General features: G+C 34.9%; 1 protein-coding gene across 6 annotated transcripts in view; it reads right to left on the bottom strand.

Annotated features, from left to right (window-relative positions):
• The window catches only part of zormin (spectrin and immunoglobulin domain-containing protein zormin), a 799,654-nt gene that overhangs the window by 156,183 nt on the left and 624,132 nt on the right, over positions 1 to 19,339 (bottom strand). For all 6 annotated transcript variants that reach the window (XM_081744925.1, XM_081744924.1, XM_081744928.1 and 3 more), the window contains 6 exons: positions 16,930 to 17,286; positions 13,708 to 13,884; positions 10,347 to 10,530; positions 5,990 to 6,120; positions 2,535 to 2,711; positions 268 to 540 (listed from right to left, as the gene is read on the bottom strand). In XM_081744925.1, the coding sequence (XP_081601051.1) occupies positions 268 to 540; positions 2,535 to 2,711; positions 5,990 to 6,120; positions 10,347 to 10,530; positions 13,708 to 13,884; positions 16,930 to 17,286 (1,299 nt within the window). The remainder of the gene's footprint in view (positions 1 to 267; positions 541 to 2,534; positions 2,712 to 5,989; positions 6,121 to 10,346; positions 10,531 to 13,707; positions 13,885 to 16,929; positions 17,287 to 19,339) is intronic.

Genomic DNA, 19,339 nt, shown 5'->3' on the forward strand with positions numbered 1-19,339 from the left:
AACGTAATATTTTTCGAGATTTGGAGTAGTCTGGCCTTTAGAGTTTTAATGGTGACTAAAAATATCTGCCAAAAAATTAGATTCTTACATATTGTATTCTATCTTCTAATGTATGATAATTTTGCATCGCATCAAATGCAAATTTTGTCTCTACAATATCTGTATAATATTCAGTAACTGCTGAATTTCAAACTTTTTAAAGGGATTCATGCTTTCCTCGTGAAACATAAGTGAAGTTAATAATGTTTTCCTTGATTATCGTCTTACCTCTATTGTCTTTTCAAAATAAACAAATGCAGAAGAGGTAGCTTTGGCTGCAGCGAGAGATTCTCCGTACTGGCCTCGTATAGACGATAGCTGTTGGCTGAGATCATTTAATTGAACATTGATGTGGTGTAGATCATCGTTAAACTGACAAAATTGTAAATGCTGCTCAAGACGATTTTTTTGTTCCGTCCACGCCACTTCCCACGACGCTTGTTTTTGTTTCAAAATGCTCATCACTCTATCCACATCATGTTTAGCTGCATCAACAGGTTCCTATGGAAAATGACACAAATATACAACAGTCTTTACAACAGCAGAATATTTTACCTACACACTTCGGAAAAGAACTTAAAAAATCATAGTTAGAATACTCTAGTGCAGCGTTTTTCAAATTGTTTTCTGCGGAACCCAGGGGCTCCGCAAAGTGTTCCTCGGGGTTCTATATAAACCGACCTCGAGGAAGCGAACAAAAAGTTCGCAAGTCTCTTATCTCATCTAAAAGTTGGATTGAATTTTGGGTCACATATAAATTTTTGAAAAAAAAATCGAGAATGACAAAAGCTCTTTTCCGACACTTCTTTCGAACAATAACGAAAAAGTTTTCAAAATTCGGAAAAAAACTAAAAATCTTCTGGGAGAGCTTTCCCTCCTTTTCCGTGTGGGAAATTTCCACTTTTTGGACTTTTTTCGATGTACAAACCAATATCAAGGAAGCGAATATAACAACGGATGTTCTATCTCATCTAGAAGTGGGTTAGAATTCGCATTCGATTAAGATGAGTCACTTAGTATTATCGTCAAAAGATTAACATTAGTATTATAAATTGTCGAGTAATTTAATACTATTTTCGTGGGCTTTGCCATGTTATTTTGAACGTGAAATGGTTCCATGAATGAAAAAGTTTGAGAAACGCTGCTCTAGTGCACAATCGGCCAACCCAAGCATGCATGCTACTATCGCTATGTGAACACTTTCTTATTTGTTGAACGTCGCAAAATTTTGAAATATAATGGTTAAAACAAAGGAAACTACCATTCAAAAGATTCTGCTGGTACACTCAAGATTTCGAACATAAAATCTGATACATTATGTACTCCAGATTGGCCACTCCTGCTTTACTGTATTATATATGCGTTGTTGTATTAAGTACAAGTCACTTATTAATACAAGAAGAAAATTTCCAGACACGTATGTAGTTTACTTATACTGAAAGATGTTAATGTTGGTGTTCTGTAAGCTCATAATATGTTGTATAAGGTTCTCAATAATGCATATACAATAAACTATCAGTAACTTGAGACGAAATTCGATTTTCAAATAACTGAGCATTAAGAGGTCCCATCACCGCGAAATTAAAATACTGATAATTTTATAGTAATTATGTGATAATTTCAAATAGACAAAAGACAATCGAAATGAGGAACAAAAGCACTATAGACAATATTATTTTTCATGATATACCGTCATCACGACTCACTTTTCTGCTTTCAATTTCCAGCCATTTACAAAATCGGCATTTATTTTCGCGTTTCGAAATGGCTGCAAATGGAAAACTACTAGGTGACTCGTGATAACAGTACCTCATGCAAAATAATATTGACTAGGGCCCTCTTGTTCTACATTTCGATTATCTTTTATCTATTTGAAGATACCACTACTTACTGTAAAATTAGCGGTATTTTAATTTCGCAGTGATTAGGCCTCTTAAGCCTGTTGCGTTGTTCTTATGAAATAAATATATAAATAAATTCTGACCAAACCACAAGTACAATTGAATATTCTTGTTTCAGACTACAATAAGAACTTTCTTTACTATTCTGTAAAAGATATTAATTTTAAAAAAGTATTAAACATTAAAGTTTCTGTAAAGTATTAAAGTTTCTGAACAGAATTAAAGATTAAAGTTTCTGAACAGTTTTAAAGATTAAAGTTTCTGTACAGTATTAAAAATTAAAGTTTCTGGACAGTGTTAAAGATTAAAGTTTCAGGACAGCGTTAAAGAGAATAATTCTCATGACAAGATGAAGAATTCAATCGAAAAGTGTACTACATTAGGAGCATTGTCAGTTTGTGGCAACTGACTTACCAGTGACAGGAGAACACTTATGATGTTAATTATGGTAAGACTATTGTACGAATGTCTTCTATTTTTTAAATAAATAGTGTATTAAAAGTCTAATGTCGTGAATTCATATAAATGTATACAAATTGCAGAGGAACTAAAAACTGGCATTAATGTTATTCTCATGAAAATCCATAATATTACCTGTTGCCGAATCCTTTGAATAATTTGTTCGCTTTCGTTTTGTGTAAATTTGAAAAGTTCCTGTACAGCTTGTCGAGAAGCTCCGTGTTCCTTCAATAACAACTCTACAGAAGAAACATCACTTGGAAGGACTGTAGTTCGATACTGTGATTGTAACGTTTCGATTGTTTTGTCCAACTGTAAAACGATACAAATAATTAGTTCTAAATAATTAGTAACAGTCGTTGACAAGAGTAAGCAATGGAAGACATTTTCTAAACAAAAAGTTTATTAATTGTATAGCAATACCAATTTTCAATAGTTGCTATGAGAGTTTATACACTATGTGAAATTATGAACAGAGAATATATAACTTATTGTTATTATGCTAATAAATATTGAGCAAAGTAGCTTTATACGCATCATAGAAATGTTTTCCAAATCCAAAGTCCTCATACAACAATTTTTATAGAGGAAGTTCGGCTATGGGCATATAATTTGAAGCATTCACCCACTACCTCTATAAAAATTGTTGCGGAAATACTCCAGAATTACGAAATTTGGATACTTGGATATGGCACATACTATTCCTACGTGAAGTCTTGACCCAACTAAGGTAGATTCCATAGTTTTGGAGCTATGGACTTTTAAAGTTCATTTTTTCATGTTTTCTGCAGTCTATAACTCCGAAAGGAAGCATTTGTGCATCCAGATTTGTCTATACTTTTTGTCTTATCTTGATGTCAGGCTTCACCTCCCAAACGTTGTCTGTGTTGTTTTGATAAACCCTGTATAAAGGAATTTCTAAAAAGTTATATAGCTATGGATGCCTAACAAACTGAATTGCCTTTGCTTACAAAGCTCTGTATTCATAACCGCTGTAAGAATTATTTGAAATAAAGGCTATTTTCTTTATCTATTTTAATTTCTCATTTCATGGTTAAGTGTGAAAACATGCGGATACTGATGTGAATAAGGTACAATTATGTCACATTTTCGTCTCCTAAATTAACTTCCGAAGTCCTGCAACCGCTTGGAACAGTTTTTTTTTTTTTTTCAGATTGTACAATTTGACAGAAGTCAATACCAGTGACGTCTCGTGACGTTATTTTTCGGTAGTTCATAGCAGTTAGAAAATATAATTTATATGGACGGTTAGTACTTTCCGTATTCTAAATAAGCAAAACGATAAAATCAGTGAAAGTAACTATTATACTCATACATAATAAAGAGTATCCATTCAGAACAAATACTCCATTTTATTTGCATATGAAATCAATTCTGCTGTTCTTCTAGGCAACAACTTGCCATTAACACTTTTGATGTCTGGTCTTTGTCATTTATTCTTTTAATACGACAGCTAATGCACTAAGACGATTCTGAATTATGGCATTTCTTTAAGTATGTTTGTACTTTTTAATATGGTAAAGCAACTTTCAGTTTCTGAAGTGGACATCTTAATTTTTAAGAGTATTATTATATGCTGAAGATTCGTAATTCCCATGTCTCTCTATACATTCATCATCAATTTTGCAACGAGACACTAATGGCATCTGTAGTAGACTCGAAATATTTGCTGTCTCGTATACTTAGTTGACAGGTATGTTATTTTTCCAGCTGTTAACAGTATACATGCAAACGTGCAATGCAGCAAATTATTATGAAATTTGCAAAGGTGCCCTTAATCACAAATGTTTTGTCCACGTGTTTTTGTATTGTTGTCAAAAGACACTTCATAGTTGTTTATTTTGTATTTAAGTACTCTGTCAAAAGTTAGGCTATAAAGGACGATATTTACAGTTTAAAACAAAGATTACTGTAATATGTTCGATGTTCTCTCACCGGGAATTGAACCCGGGACTTATGCACCAAAGGCATATACTAGTCACTAAACAAATGGAGAGGGCAAGACATTTCATAAAGTCAACCAAATAATGGAAAATAGCAAAGATATTTCAATCTTCGGGCTCGTAATGGAGACATACACCATGTTCAAACACACTCAAAATTTTAGCAACACATAGGCTATCTGGAACCTACACAAAAGAAATAAGAAATGCTAGCAAATATAATTATAAATCACCAGTATACCACCATACAACACTTTGTCACTTCTGCCACTTCGAAATACATTAACGGAATCATGTCTCAGCACATTAAGTATAATCTCCGAACTGAAGTAAGTTACGAAAATGAAAAGATATAAGCATTTTCATATGCTTAAAGTGAAATTACTTTTTTTCCCCTCAAGATTCATTAAACTACTTATAAGAAAATCGTGAAAAATTATATTAAAGAGCTGCTTTAAACACCTTCTGGTAAAGTCTTCAGTTGTGTACCATATTGAATTCACTGTTATGTATATTTCAACCGTTATTAATCTACTTTCTACTTTTTCCCCAAAATTTCCTCTCAAATGCTAATTTTCACCCATGTAGTTCTTGCAGAACACCTGATTTCACCTGAATTGCATTTTATCTACCTTGCGTTTGGTCTTCTGATCGTCTCTTATCACTGTGAATTCATTGCAGAACAATTGCGCTCTATATTCCGTCTGTTCTTCTGGTTTTATAACCCGTCCGACTATTTTTTTTTTAAGCCTTAGTCGCGTTTCCTTCCTTTGAGAGTGAGTCTATTCTTTCGTCTTCTTATCTCTTCTAGTTATTCCTACTATACAGCTTTCCAATTATATATATATATATATATATATATATATTCTTAACTCGACCTTTGAAGTGTTTGAACATTCAAAGTCCATGTTTAACTTTCATACAGAGGCACTGCTAAGATGCACTAATTATATGCATTTTATTTTAAGATGCACTTTATTTTTCAGAAACACTAAACTAGTAACTTGCTTCTAAGAACAAAATTAAGTCTTCCGAATGAGATCCATGCCATTTTGGCTCTTCTAAATATTTATCTTCCTACTCGGTATTTTCAACTGCCCTAGGTACAGATATCCATCCACTGTATTTGCATCTCTTTCTTCATTGCATGTTGGTTGTACATTATTTTTGTTTTACTTAATGTGATACTCAATTCACAAATTCTGATTTGTAGCTCTTCTGCACTTGAGGCAAAACGGGATTTACTGTCAGCGAATATAATATGATTCAAGTATAGATCAAACATTCTAACAGAGTTAGACAACAAAGAGGCTGTCATGCTATTATACTTGGAGTCCAATGAAAGAGCATGTGTAATTGATGAATGGAATGTGGCAGAATATTTTGTAAAAGAGATGTAAACTAAGAATGTATACGTTTACAAAAGTTTAGCTGACCCAAGAGAAATATTATATAAAAATAAATATTAAGTCTTCAAATAAATGCTATTCATAGTGCTTTTAAAATTAAGGACACGTATTGAGGACACGTGGTATTACCAGTGAAGTGCTGAATCAGCACTTAACTTTTATTACTTTCCAACATTAAGATAATCAAAATATATAATAATGGTAAAGTTCAACTTACCTCAGCCAAATTTTTGAAGAAAGCAATTAACATTTGTACTAGAATTTGATATTCTGTGATAATGACTTGCAGTTTCTGATGTTGCTGCATTAAACTGCTTATTATGTCTTCCTTAATGCCCTGTACTTCTCCTTTAAAGAAAGAAAAAGAGTATTTACTGAGTCGATGTACACAACCCACTGTCTTAAATTTTCTCACTCTTTCAGCTTTGATGAAGTTTATCTCACACATTTTGCAAAATGTCTAGAGAACAAATGAATTCTCATCACACTCCCTTCTCTTCATCACTATATCTAAGTGAAACTTTCTCTAATCGCATTTCTGAAGCATTATGTTTGTTTTCCCTGCATATCATCCTCATGTAAGCTAAGTTTACTTGTGGTTATTTTCTGTTCTTATATATTAATAATTTACTCCCCATATAACATTTATGTAGCAAAGATTTATTTAGAAGACCCATTTAAACAATATTATTCTTATCAAGTTGGATTTCCGGCGGGAGTCATGCGGTTCAGATCCCACGTTAAGCTGTAAGTCTTCCTCTCACATAGCCTCGATGCTGAATGGGACACTAAACTCAAAATCAACCAAATCACCTTCTTCTTCGTCTTCTTCTACTACTACTCCTGCAGTGATAATAATAATAATAATAATAATAATAATAATAATAATAATAATAATAATAATAATAATAATAATAATAATAATAATAATAATAATGACCATGATGAAGAATATGTTTTAAACCCCTCTTTCTCCGATAATACCTAGATACCTGTAACTTATGGAAGAAATATCATATGGAACTAGAAAAACAACCAGGAACAGTTTCGCCAACTAACTGAACATAGTTATTATTTTAAAATAAACGTTGCATTGTTCAGTCATTTGTTTTTCCAATTCAAGTTATTTACAAGTTATTTAACCCTTCGTAAGTGTGGGACGGTCTCAGATTCAGGCTGGTGTTCATTTGTTGTTTATATATATGTTCATAATGTTCATAATGTTCATAAGAATGTGAATCATAAGAGGTATGTGACAAAATAGTGACAAAATAATAATAATAAAAAAACATTAGCTTCATTGTAATTATCTTGGGTCTCCTACCAGCATTCAAAATTTGATGTTTTACGCTGTGTATTTCATTTACGGTTCAAAAAGTATTTTACGGTCAATAATTGAAATGATCATAGTTGTATATTGATAAAGGTGATGGTAATATAATACAACCATATTTAGCTTTAATAACGAGAAAAAAAATCATAAGAGAACGAAAGGAAAGACCGGTCTCTGAGACCAGCCACACTAAAGATGTTCCAGAAATTCACCACACTTACGAAGGGTCAAGAAAGCAAAGCTAATATGAACCATTTAGTTATCATATGGAAGAAATCTCCAACAATGAGTCACAAAGCGCTACTTCAGAGTCGAAGTCCAGAGTAGACCTCAGTGGATATGTCTCATAGAATGTACTCACCATTGAAAATATTACAAGGTGTCGTGCACACATGTTTGAAGTACATTCAAATGAATCGGTAGAAAGTAAACTAAGCACAGCACACTGTGTACTGAATATTGTTCGATTGGGCCAAAAATTTCACATTGGATATGGGGTCAGAGTACAAGGGAACAAACGCAAGATCGCAAAAGCGAGGAATGTCGTATTAATCTAAATTAACGATACTTATTTGAAATCCTCTGCTGATCTTTAGGTTCACTTTAATTGAGCTTCTGTTTCAACATTTCCACAAACATTTCCAAGTTTCATATCCCTGAAATAACGATAAGGCATAGCGTGGCACCTCCTCAGGACTTCCCATAAACTTAGTAGATCTCCCTGACGGTACAACCCGCGAACACTATGGCTATCTAGATAACAATTGTATAACTGGGCTTGTGTGTTTGTCCATCGATCTCTGGAGCTCTTCGTGGCTAAGCGGTTAGCGTACGCGCCTTTGGTGTAGTATAACCGGGTTCGGTTCCCCACGGGAGCTCATGTGGTTCGGATTCCACATTAATATGTAGGTCCCGTCTCATATAGCCTCGCTGCTGAAAGGGACGTTAAACTCAAAATGAACTGAACTCAACTCAACACGATCTCCAGCACCAGAATTACTTTTGATTTTGCGTTTGGAGTCTGGTACCTCTTTATTTATGTAGTTTTCTCAATCCCTTACAAGGCTGACTGAAGATTAAAAAATGTTTGTCCTCACTGAAATGGAACTTGAAACAAGGTGCTACAACGGTATGCGTGCTAGTCGTTTTGATGCACGGAAGGATGTAATATACATACCATAAATGCAGAAATAATCATAGTAACACAGAAATATAAGGAAGTATGTATAACTTATTGCTCCGCACACACGTCACATACTGGTAAAACTAGTAATTGAAAATTACAAAAATGAATATTTAGTCGATCATTATTTTACAAGTCTTTTCATCATAAACTACGACATCAGCACGAACCTAATTAGGTGACATTAATATGAAGGCATCAGTTTTCGAAAGCTACAATCAATGGAAGATAATGTTAATCGTAGACCTAGTTCTACATGATAAATTTCTTTGTCTATTATTGATATGTTCTATAACTGAAAACATTTTCATTCACAAAATGCATTTACCATTGCTGTACTTGTTTCATCTAAAATGATATCATATACTGTATATATGCTGATTGTAGTGTCTGTAGAGTGCATGCAGAAAACAGTTTAGAAGGCGTCGGACAAGTCGACGAGTACAACTGTGTGTGCGAATCATTGTATGTAAATCATAGTCTCTGTTTACAATGCCACGAAGTCGGAAACGAATGCCTATTGTGTAAGTAATTTCAAGCGTGAATCTGGGCGGTCGTTCCACGGAATTGCTGCTCGTATCGGTTGTGCTGTGGTCCACTGTTAGAGTACACGATAGAGGGTAGTTGGTTCCTACAGCGGATGTGATCCTGTAGTGTCTTAAGATGCACAAAAGTGTACGTGGAAAGGAAGATCTTTCGGGCTTCCTAACTGACATGCTGGTGACCTCTAGTTCTTCCATTATCATTCAGTTGCCTTAATCATCGTCTCCCGTAGCCTTCAGGGCATAATCATGGGACCTTAAACTGAAACATTTCATTTCATTTTTTCCAGTAGAATCAGAAACTAGAATGCCCTTTCATGTGGAGGAACACTAAGCAATCAATTATTAGACGCACGTCTACTTTCGTGCGTTATTCTCGCGTGATTACCCCTGCTCATTTTCGATAACGTTTTCCGTGGTGCCACAAGAAGCTTCAGTGGCAAGATAAATGGAAGGTGGTTATATTTAGCGACTAAAGTCACTTGGTTCAGATACAGTGACGGTCTTGAGAGTTCCGTTAACATGCAGTTGAGCGGGAAAGACCAGCATAGGTATGCAATCAACACACAAGAACCCAATCTCTCATGGAAACAATGTGCTGCATATACCGCTTCGCTCTGATCTCTATTCAAATGAGTAGAAGTAGTTGGCCATTCACTAGCGACGTTGTCAATTCTGTCCGCCGACTTTATCTGGACATTTTGCGAGCCCCCTTCTTCGTGAATAACGTGAGTTCACAAACCTCCAGGCCAACTTTACGTGCTGCATTGAGTATAAGCAACTACCGAGATTTTCTGCCAAGTCTTCAAACGTGAACTCTATCAAGCATTATGGGAGGGCACCGGACCACTAGGACTGACCGGACGAACTTTGCAAAGGTACGCCAAGATCTACAGCGGACAGAGATATCATACCCCAAGGAGAACATTCAGCATCTGTACGAAATAGCTGCTTGTGTGGTCTCTTGGAATATTTACTCGTACTCAAGTTTGTTATTGAACAATCAGTACATGTTTGGAATGTCTTATGGGCGTCATTTTGAGAATGGAACCACCTACTATCACCTTCAATCGTAACTTTGAAAAAGAGCCCTCATTCCGTATGTTTTCGAAAAATTTGTGGACCGTAACGCAACACAAGACATGCGTTGGTGGTTAATCTTTGAAAAAGTTTGCGGAGGATAGATGAATCCAAAATGTGAAATTTGTGTCATTGAGTATTGAATACTGCAAACTCAAACGCAAATTTTGCGTTGCGTTGACCAAAATTGATACAGAATGAGATTCCAGATTCGTGCATTACAAATGAGTGCTCTTAAGTTTGTTTCCACCAGTGTATATTATATATGGATTTATTTTGTCATTGGTAAATTAAATTTATCACCAAAGTTTTCTTTGTAACTATTTACCTTGAAAGCACCTTATAAATTGTGATGATAATCAAAAGCATAGGAATATTTATCCGAAAAAACCATGACAATCATATTATGCAGTAATACATATATATATATACATACCTTGTGACGACAAATTTTCTCCTGTTTTCACTCTTAACTCGATTTCAGATTGTGCTCTCTTCACTTCAGTTAGGAACTTTTGCAACTGTTCTTCTAATTCTTGAGCGATGACTTTAGAAGAAGAACTGCTGGTAATAAGCACTGGGTAGCATTGTGCATCCACCTTTGAAACCCAATCTATGGTCTTTTATTTTTTCATTAAAGAAAAAAGTAAAAGTAATCATTACAAGTAATAATCATACATTCACTATCCTTGCTACAGATGATACTAACGTATAAAAATACTAGCAGCGTTCACCCCGCTTCGCTGGGGTCACCCCGGAACGCAATAAACTTTGTTACTTAGATAATTTTTACTTTTTCGCTTTCAAGTGATATGATAAAAACCATAGAAGATTGGAGTAAATGTTAACATTATATCGCCTGTCATTTATGTTAACCCGCCGAGTGACACGGTCATGTGGGTTGCATATAAATACGGTTAGATTTAGCTATGATGAGCTAACAAAGGATTTGTACGTTATGGACACTTGAATGGTCAATTATCTCAAGACACTGGTAATTGAAAATTAAAGTGATATGATAAAAACCATCTAGGGTCCAAATCTTAATAACCCCCCAAAAATGAAAGAAATTGGTTCAGCCGTATTAGCGTGATGAGCTAACAAAGGATTTGTACGTTCTCTTTTATATATATAGATAATAATGAAACATTTTTCTAGGCCCAATATTTATTTTGAGAAAAAGTTAAATAATGGTATGCAACCTACAAATATAGTTCAAGAACGCAAAACTAAAATTTTGAACAATAAGACACACTATAGCAAGAAAATAGACTCTATTTTCTTCCTGGGGCTGCGGTGGCTCAGTGGTAGAGCGTTCACTTCTGGTGCATGAGTTCCTTGGTTCGAACCCAGCTCGCGCCAAGTGAGTTCTATGGTGGACAAATATTGTGTGTGTGGGTTTTTCGGGGTTCTCCCATTTCCTCTCATTTTCCTCATTCCACTCATCATTACCATCTACTTTACCTACGCGCATAACCATCGGACGTAAAACTTAAAGATTGCATTTCGTTTTCTATTTCCTTCCTTCCATTACCTTGACAAACATATGGATTTGATCAAACAGAAAGTTACTGTAATATAGAGTAATTAACACTGTAAAAAAATACAAGTAATTAAGTGTCAAGCAAGAAATTTAATTTCAAAATTGCAACACTAATTAGCATGTTTGCATACGAAAAATTGAAAATGAATTGTGCTGATCTCAATTAAATGTTCCGAGGTAATCCTGCACTTTAGCGTCGTGAATTAAAAGACATCATTTCATGGTTACCACATATTGCAACACACTAATAATGAAACTCACGGACCTAGTTTAAGCTATCAACGTCTTTTCATAAACAAAAAGATGTTACCAGTGCTCGAAATTAAGTATTCAATCTGAGGTCGTTGTGTTCGAACAGATGGCCACACGATAGTGAAGTTTATTCACGATCAATTTCGAATATAGGTAGCCACGACTTTACGGCAGGTTGTCCAAAGATGTTAGCATAACACTAGATATGTGAATTTTGTTTTCTACAAAAATAACATTATCACATACTATTTGAATAGAAAGAAATAAACACTATTTGTAATAAAATAAAAGATAGTGAATGCTATTTAATTTATATTTTTATTTAAAGAAGTGTAATAAAATTTATTCTTGGTCAATTTGTTCAAAAAACTAAATTGAAAAACATATATATATATATATATATATATATATATATATATATATATATATATATATATATATATATATATATATATATATATATATATAATCAAAGACTCTTCAAGAAATCAGAAAACTATTGCCTATAAATTATTTCACTCACATAACAAAAATCACAATCACAAGTGACAACAGCTGCCTTTGGAAGAGCGATTTGTGAGCTTCGTCGTGGCTTTGTGGATAGGAAGAATGATTTTCTTCTTGTAGGTTATGTGTTTTGATTTTAAATAGAGAACTATATATATATAACTACTAATATTTTGGTTATAACAAATGTATAAAAAACCTCAAAGGGTTTGCCTGCAGATACTCAAAAATTAAAAAAAAAAAAAAAAAAAAAAAAAAAAAAACATACATGTATATAATTAAACACTTTCACAAAAACTTTCAGTGCGATACTACTGACATTGAGTAAGTGATATATGTGATGATGACCCTATCATCATATACACAGGGTGATTATAATTGAAGTCCCACTTTCAAAATGCTGTATGAAAAGAACCACTGGTCAAAATGACTTCAAATTTGAACTGAATATACTTGAAGACGGGGGGAAACGGTATGGCATAAGAACAAAAAGTTCCTAAATCTATCAATAGATGGCATTGTAAGCGGTCTTTATACGAGGTTTTTGGCCTAAGGGTAATTAAAAAACAATTTTCTTCCATTTAATGTGGTACAACTTTGCCGTGGTGCATGAGCTTTCAACTAACAGTGCCACAACTATTGAATCACTTGGAAGTTATTTTTTCGTCACAAAACCGAAACAATCATGCACATTGAACAGTACACTTGATTTAATCTGTAACTCATGCCAAAGTCGTCATATTTTGATTCAAAATGTCACTTGTAGACGAATCTACTTTCGTTATGCTGCTTACAATGCCATCTTTTGATAAACTTCGGAATTTTTCTTCTTATGCCATACCATTTTCCCCCTTCTTCAAGTATATTTAGTTCAAATTTGAAGCCATTCTGACCAGTGGTTCCTTTTTTACAGCATTTTGAAAGTGGGACTTTAATTATAATTACCCTGTATAATTATAACTCCATCTTCACTAGTCTTTTAAAAACATTTCAGTCTTCTAGATTCATTTCGCAAAAATGCCTATTTTGAGACTCACATAACAAAACATCAGTAGCCAATTAGCTGATGATATCTTAAAAAAAAAAAAAAAAAAATTTACTAGGGAACCTAGAATGAACAATACACATTATTTTCAGGATATTTAAGTCAAAATTTTCTTTCAACAATAACTATATCTATAAGAGAGTTTCAGCATACAAACTACCTTTCACAACCAGTTTTTTCAAATTATTAAAGAACAGTATGTTTTGGATAATTGTCATGTTCTTTACAAACCTGTTCAGCATTTTCTTTCTGAACGATAATGGAACAATGTTCCATTTGAAAAGTACAATAAAATACGTATTCTAAGGTTCAGTTAGATTAAATTACATTTGTTAGGAGTTTGACAATGACCTTTTGAAAAATCTGCCTGCTTGTAGCAAACACAATCTATCCACATCTAAAAAAGCAAACTAACAGCAATATTCTATTTAATATATTACTTCGACTCACCCTGGTACTTTCGCTCATCAGCTTTTCCCACTGAACCTTGAATTCCCTCTCCATGGTAATCTTCGTTTGCCAATATTGCCAAGACTCATTAATCACAAGTTGACGTCCCGCAAAATGTTCAACTAGTGTCTCCACGCAGAGGCGTGCTCGTTTGATATCTAGATATGGATCCTGGGCCTGAGAATAGAAGTTGGAAAATTTATAAAACTTTTATAGTAGTCATCAACACTGTCATATGTACACATCAGACACACAACAACAACACAGAAACACACACACACCAATATATATATATATATATATATATATATATATATATATATATATATATATATATATATATATATATATATATATATATATATATATAGTAATGTACATATAGTAACGTACCATGTGCTTGTGTTTACATTCTACACGTGCTACTACAACTACCTGCACTTTACTATGGAATACTACAATTGCAGACGACGGAGACAACAGAGCCACTGCCACACTGGTGCACCTACGTATATAACCAAGAGGATTCTATGGACAACTGCCAATCTCGGCTAGTCAATCCCTTCTTTAGCTTGCTCGGAGCTCTTGGAGATACCCAACCCAAAACCTCTAGTTTGCCTCGGAATTCTAGACTTTCCTTCCTTCCGCTTAGCTTGCTTCGGAGCATTTTTGGGATTCCCAACCTTAGTCGCTTAGCTTGCTGCGAAGCTCTGTGACTTTTAACTTCCTCTCTGCTTGCTTCGGAGCATTGGGGATTCTTAAATCTACTCCACCTAGCTTGCTGCGGAACTCCGTGGAGATCCTGTCCTAGGCTGTATGGATCTTGGACCACCTTTTCTCTACTTCATATTACAGAAATTTATATTGTAGTATTTCTGTAAATACTGTTTATAGAGGATTTTTTATAATAAAACCCTTGCCTTTCCGCGCTGTCTCCACTGTTCCAGAAGCAGACTGACACCTTCATTTTGCAGAAACTGGATATCAAATGGTTGTATACTTGGACAAGAGTAGAGACATAGCACATAATGTACTTCCTGGCTTGGTTGAAAATCTTTTCAACTCTATGACTGGTATTAAACAGTAAAATACTGAACAGTAAAATATATCTGTTAGGAGTGCTAAAACGGTGCAATGGATATTAAAAATTAAAGCATTATACAATTTTAATAACTTTGTGGGGTTTACTGCTCATTTAAAATACTGACACGGACGCTATTTTACTTAATTATTAAACTTTTGTCTTCGATTGTATTTTTATTTCATTACTCTGAACTGTGATTAATGAATTCTCTATCTCTAAAACTGTTATGTAATTTTGTCTTTTGAAATTGTTTCCAAGTACTGAAGTCACCTACCTTTTACAAATCATAATGTAAACAAAAAAAAAAAAAAAAAATGAAATCTTTGAGGTTTACGTCCCACAGTTATGCCGGTTAGGCTAAAGGAGACGGTGATTATGAGAAATGAATGAAATGATGGAATGATGAAAGTGCGAGGAAATGGGAGAACCCGAGAAAACCCACGAGCACGGTGTTTGTCCACCACAAAGTCCACATGGCGAGAGCTGGGATCGAACCAGGGACCCCAACTACCAGAGGTGAACGCTCTACCACTGAGGCACCGCGCCCCCAAATCATCATGTAAGTTCATGCATTGACATATATGATGAAAGAAGTAGATTCATAGGTACACTCATGTCCAAAATGATTGTCGCATATCTATAACGGTCTTCTTGTAAGAACATAATTTGATAATTATTTTGCAGGGTACATTTAATACTGATACTCTGTGTATAATCGACAAATGCATATTTGTGGTCAATTTCATAGGAAAATAATTATAAATAAGAAAATTAGAATGAGTAAAACAAAATGTTGGTAAATGGACAAGAAAGTTTTATTTTCGTTTTATTGTTCTTATTTACTGCTCTTATGACATGAAATTTGCCACATACATGTCTTTGCAGATTATACACATACTAACATTATAAGAAATACCAGACGAATTCGTTATCAATTTATATTCCTACAACAACTTATTTATAGGAATGCGACAATAATTTTGGACATGAGTGTACATGTCCTTACGATTTCAGCACGAGTACAGGAAGTTCATGAACTCAGCTCGAGTCATGAATGAAAACTACTTCGTTGTCCGAAGTCGGGAGTAGTTGCGACGTAACATTAGGAGGACATAGTACTGGAGCTGAGACCACACCTAATTGATCTACTTGTGTTGGATTCTATCAATCATCTATTCTCTACATCAATAATTTCAGGTTTGAACTCGTTTTATATTTGTCAATGCCTAGTCGTGAATCAATGCTAGGGAAGTTTCAATAGACACGAAAAAACGTAAAATTATACACGTTAAAAACATTCCTCCAAAACCACTATTCTTTCATTTCATCATAAACAGAATGTTCATGAATACTGATATAAGAATTATCGGTGTCTAGACTTCTAAGAAAAGTTGGTTATTGCTATGACTACGATACCTCGCGCGTACGTCCCGTTTTATGTAAATCATAGATAACGTAACTGCATGGTGAAGGCGCCGGGTATCTATGATTTATATTTACAGATATTGTTTATTTATATATTTTTTTTAAATGACAAATATTGGAGATAAGTAAATTTATGATAGACTATAACTCCCGCAATAGGTCAGAATATTTATGTAGTAAGCAGATGAAGTAAAGGCAAGAGCTGTTCGTTGTGAAATGACCAGCGTTCTCGCCTTTGTTGTGGGACAGTCAGATTCGATTTGCAGTGGGACTGTATATGATTCCAATCCCTCATTAATCTTTAGATCCACTTCTCATGTAGTCTGGGTGCCAAAAAATTGCGTTCAACTACGCAACCAAAGGAAGCAAAGATACATTTTCATGAATGCGTTACTTGCGTGCTCGCAGAATTTTACTCGCAAATAAACGACAAAATTATTTGCATAGCACCCTTGTGACACCACGTTTGCGTTAGAGTAACATTCATTTGATTCAACCAGTGTCTTTGGCCAGCAGGAAAGATTTCATAAAAATGCCAAAAATTGGCCGATTACTAAGCTACGTCAAGAAAATACAAACTTCTCTACTGCTTTTTTTTTTTTTTTTTTTCGGGATACAAAATAAGGAATGGCAATTTCTGTATTTGTGTATGTATTAAAGAAACACACAATAACGTTATTTACATCACCTAAGAAGGAAAACTAAATACTTACCTTAGAAGCATCTTCGTGGAAATTTTTAGCTGTATTTGTTAATTGTAAGTATAGTTGCTGAATGGAAATCCATTTCTCCTCAACTACTTTCACTGTATTTTCATGTGTTCTCTCTGTACTCTTTCTAAATTCATCTTCAATAGCATCAAACTCGTTCGCCAGTTGCACTGCCAGTGTGTGGAACTTAACATATACCACAGACAAATCAATTCTGTTCTCGAGAATAGACTTCAAATTCAACCACTGGGATCGGAGATTGTCAACCTTTTGTTCCACATCACTTCTCTGCTCTTGATCAAGGAATTCTGTGATAGGTGGTAAAGTAGTCAATAGAGCATCGATTTCCGTTCCTTTCATCTGCAAGAAAAAAGAAAGGAAAAATACTATTTTCGGAAAATCAAATTTATTTAAATGGGACACCAATAAATAGATGCAATATCAAGAAATTACTTTAAACCAACACAATACTCAAAACTCAGGAATAACTCGTTTGATTTAGCTAAAACATGGAGCTCCTCTGGCTATGGTTTTACGATGAATGAGACAATGTAAGTGAAAGAAGATAAAGTTTAGTGATAAGGAAAGAAAGAATTCCCAACACGAGCACAAGAAAGTTTATGTTGTTTGTTCCCCAAAATATTCACATGGCACGAAAACTGAAATCTGTCACTCAGAAGAGTTTTTTAAAAAATCCACCTCAGTTTTTATTTATTTATTTATTTATTTATTTACTTATTTATTTTTCGAAATGTTGCTGTACTCGAAGGTATTTCGTACATTGTGGCGACAGAGCACTACAGTCACTAAACGTATCAGTAAGAGTCAGAACTGACGCCACTATCTATGTGATTTCGATTACCAGCGTAACAACTGGCCAATTGCATCTATTTTCCAGGTGTATGGAAAAATCAGTCGCAGACTGCTTGTTGCTGTATTTAAGATATAAGTAAAATATAACGAAGAATTCTCATTAATATCCAGTCTCAATGTATCTAATATAAATAAAAGAGTTTGTTTGTATGTGTGTGTGTCTGTGCGGCCTGAGGACCAGACGACTGGACCGAGAGCTAACAAATTTTGGTCAGGGATACATTGGTCCAGGCCCCAGACCAAGACAAAGCGCTTTTATCAAAATTCGAACCAGGGGGGTCGTTTGCCGGGACATGTAAAAGTAGCAGAAAATGACCGATATTAGTGTCAAATTCATAGTTTTCGCGGTCGCTGAGATCAATGGTGAAACTCCGATCGCATTAACTTCCAAATTCACACCATTCGGTTGCGGGTCGGGGGTTACCAGGGGGGATACCGAGACATGTAAAAATAATCAAAAACGACCGATAATCGTGTCAAATCCATAGTTTTCGCAGTCGCTGAGATCAATGGTGACAGTTCCATTAGTGATGAGTCAACTTCAGCCACTATTGTATGCGGGCCGGGGTTCACCAGTGGGGGGAGGGGGGAATCAAGACATGTAAAAATAATCCAAAATGACCGATATTAGTGTAAAATCCATAGTTTTTGCGGTCACTGAGATGAATGGAGATACTCCCACAGGCGTTGACTTCCAAATACAGTCCCCATGTAAAGAATATGTATTTTCAGCTAGTATTATATAAAAACATAATATTCTTAACCGATTCAGAGATTACTGGAGAGTGGAATCAATGCATGTCTTTAGTTATATAAACCCATTACCTTCAATAGGACAAGCAAAATCAAATATTTTACATATCTGTATGTTTCATATGATACATTTTACTGCGTAAGCGGCCTCGCGTAATGTAGCCGGTCCATTCCGGGTTCGACTCCGGGCGGGGACACTTGGTCGAAAATGTGTAAAAGCTTTTTCACGCCAGCCATCGTGAGTAATGTTATTCCTAGTTTTCCCCATTGATGTCAGGCAAATGCCGAGATTTTACTTAACATACAGGTCAAAGTTCTCGGGTGGTGTGACCGCCGAGATACGTCCTGCCTCATACGTGACGGACTCACAACTCACAGATGACAAGAAGAACCCTAAAACAGGGTCTGCGGGGAAAGGTCAACGACACGGTCAAGTCCATTTTCGGTTTTTGAGGTGTGGTCTATACTTAGATGTTGTCTGCTACTCCGGGTAGTTATCGGTGTGCTATTCCGTGGTGTCATTTGAAACCCTCGTTTGAAAATTGCGCGAGCCCATACCTACGTCACACTACTTCTGCTAGGGTTCTTCTCGTTATCTGTGAGCTGTAGATAGATCATAACTTTCTGTAATTCCCAGAAATATGATTCCTAACCTAACCTAACTTTGATGCGTTAGTATTATAGTTTAAATTTTAGTATCACAGTAGATCTTGATAAAACCAAGAAACAACATATTCAAATGCTGAGTTAATTTTGAGTTTAACGTCCCGTTCAGCAGCGAGGCTAT

The sequence above is a fragment of the Thermobia domestica genome, chromosome 17 (genome assembly GCF_964235325.1).
Source record: "Thermobia domestica chromosome 17, izTheDome1.hap1.1, whole genome shotgun sequence".
NCBI lineage: Eukaryota > Metazoa > Arthropoda > Insecta > Zygentoma > Lepismatidae > Thermobia > Thermobia domestica.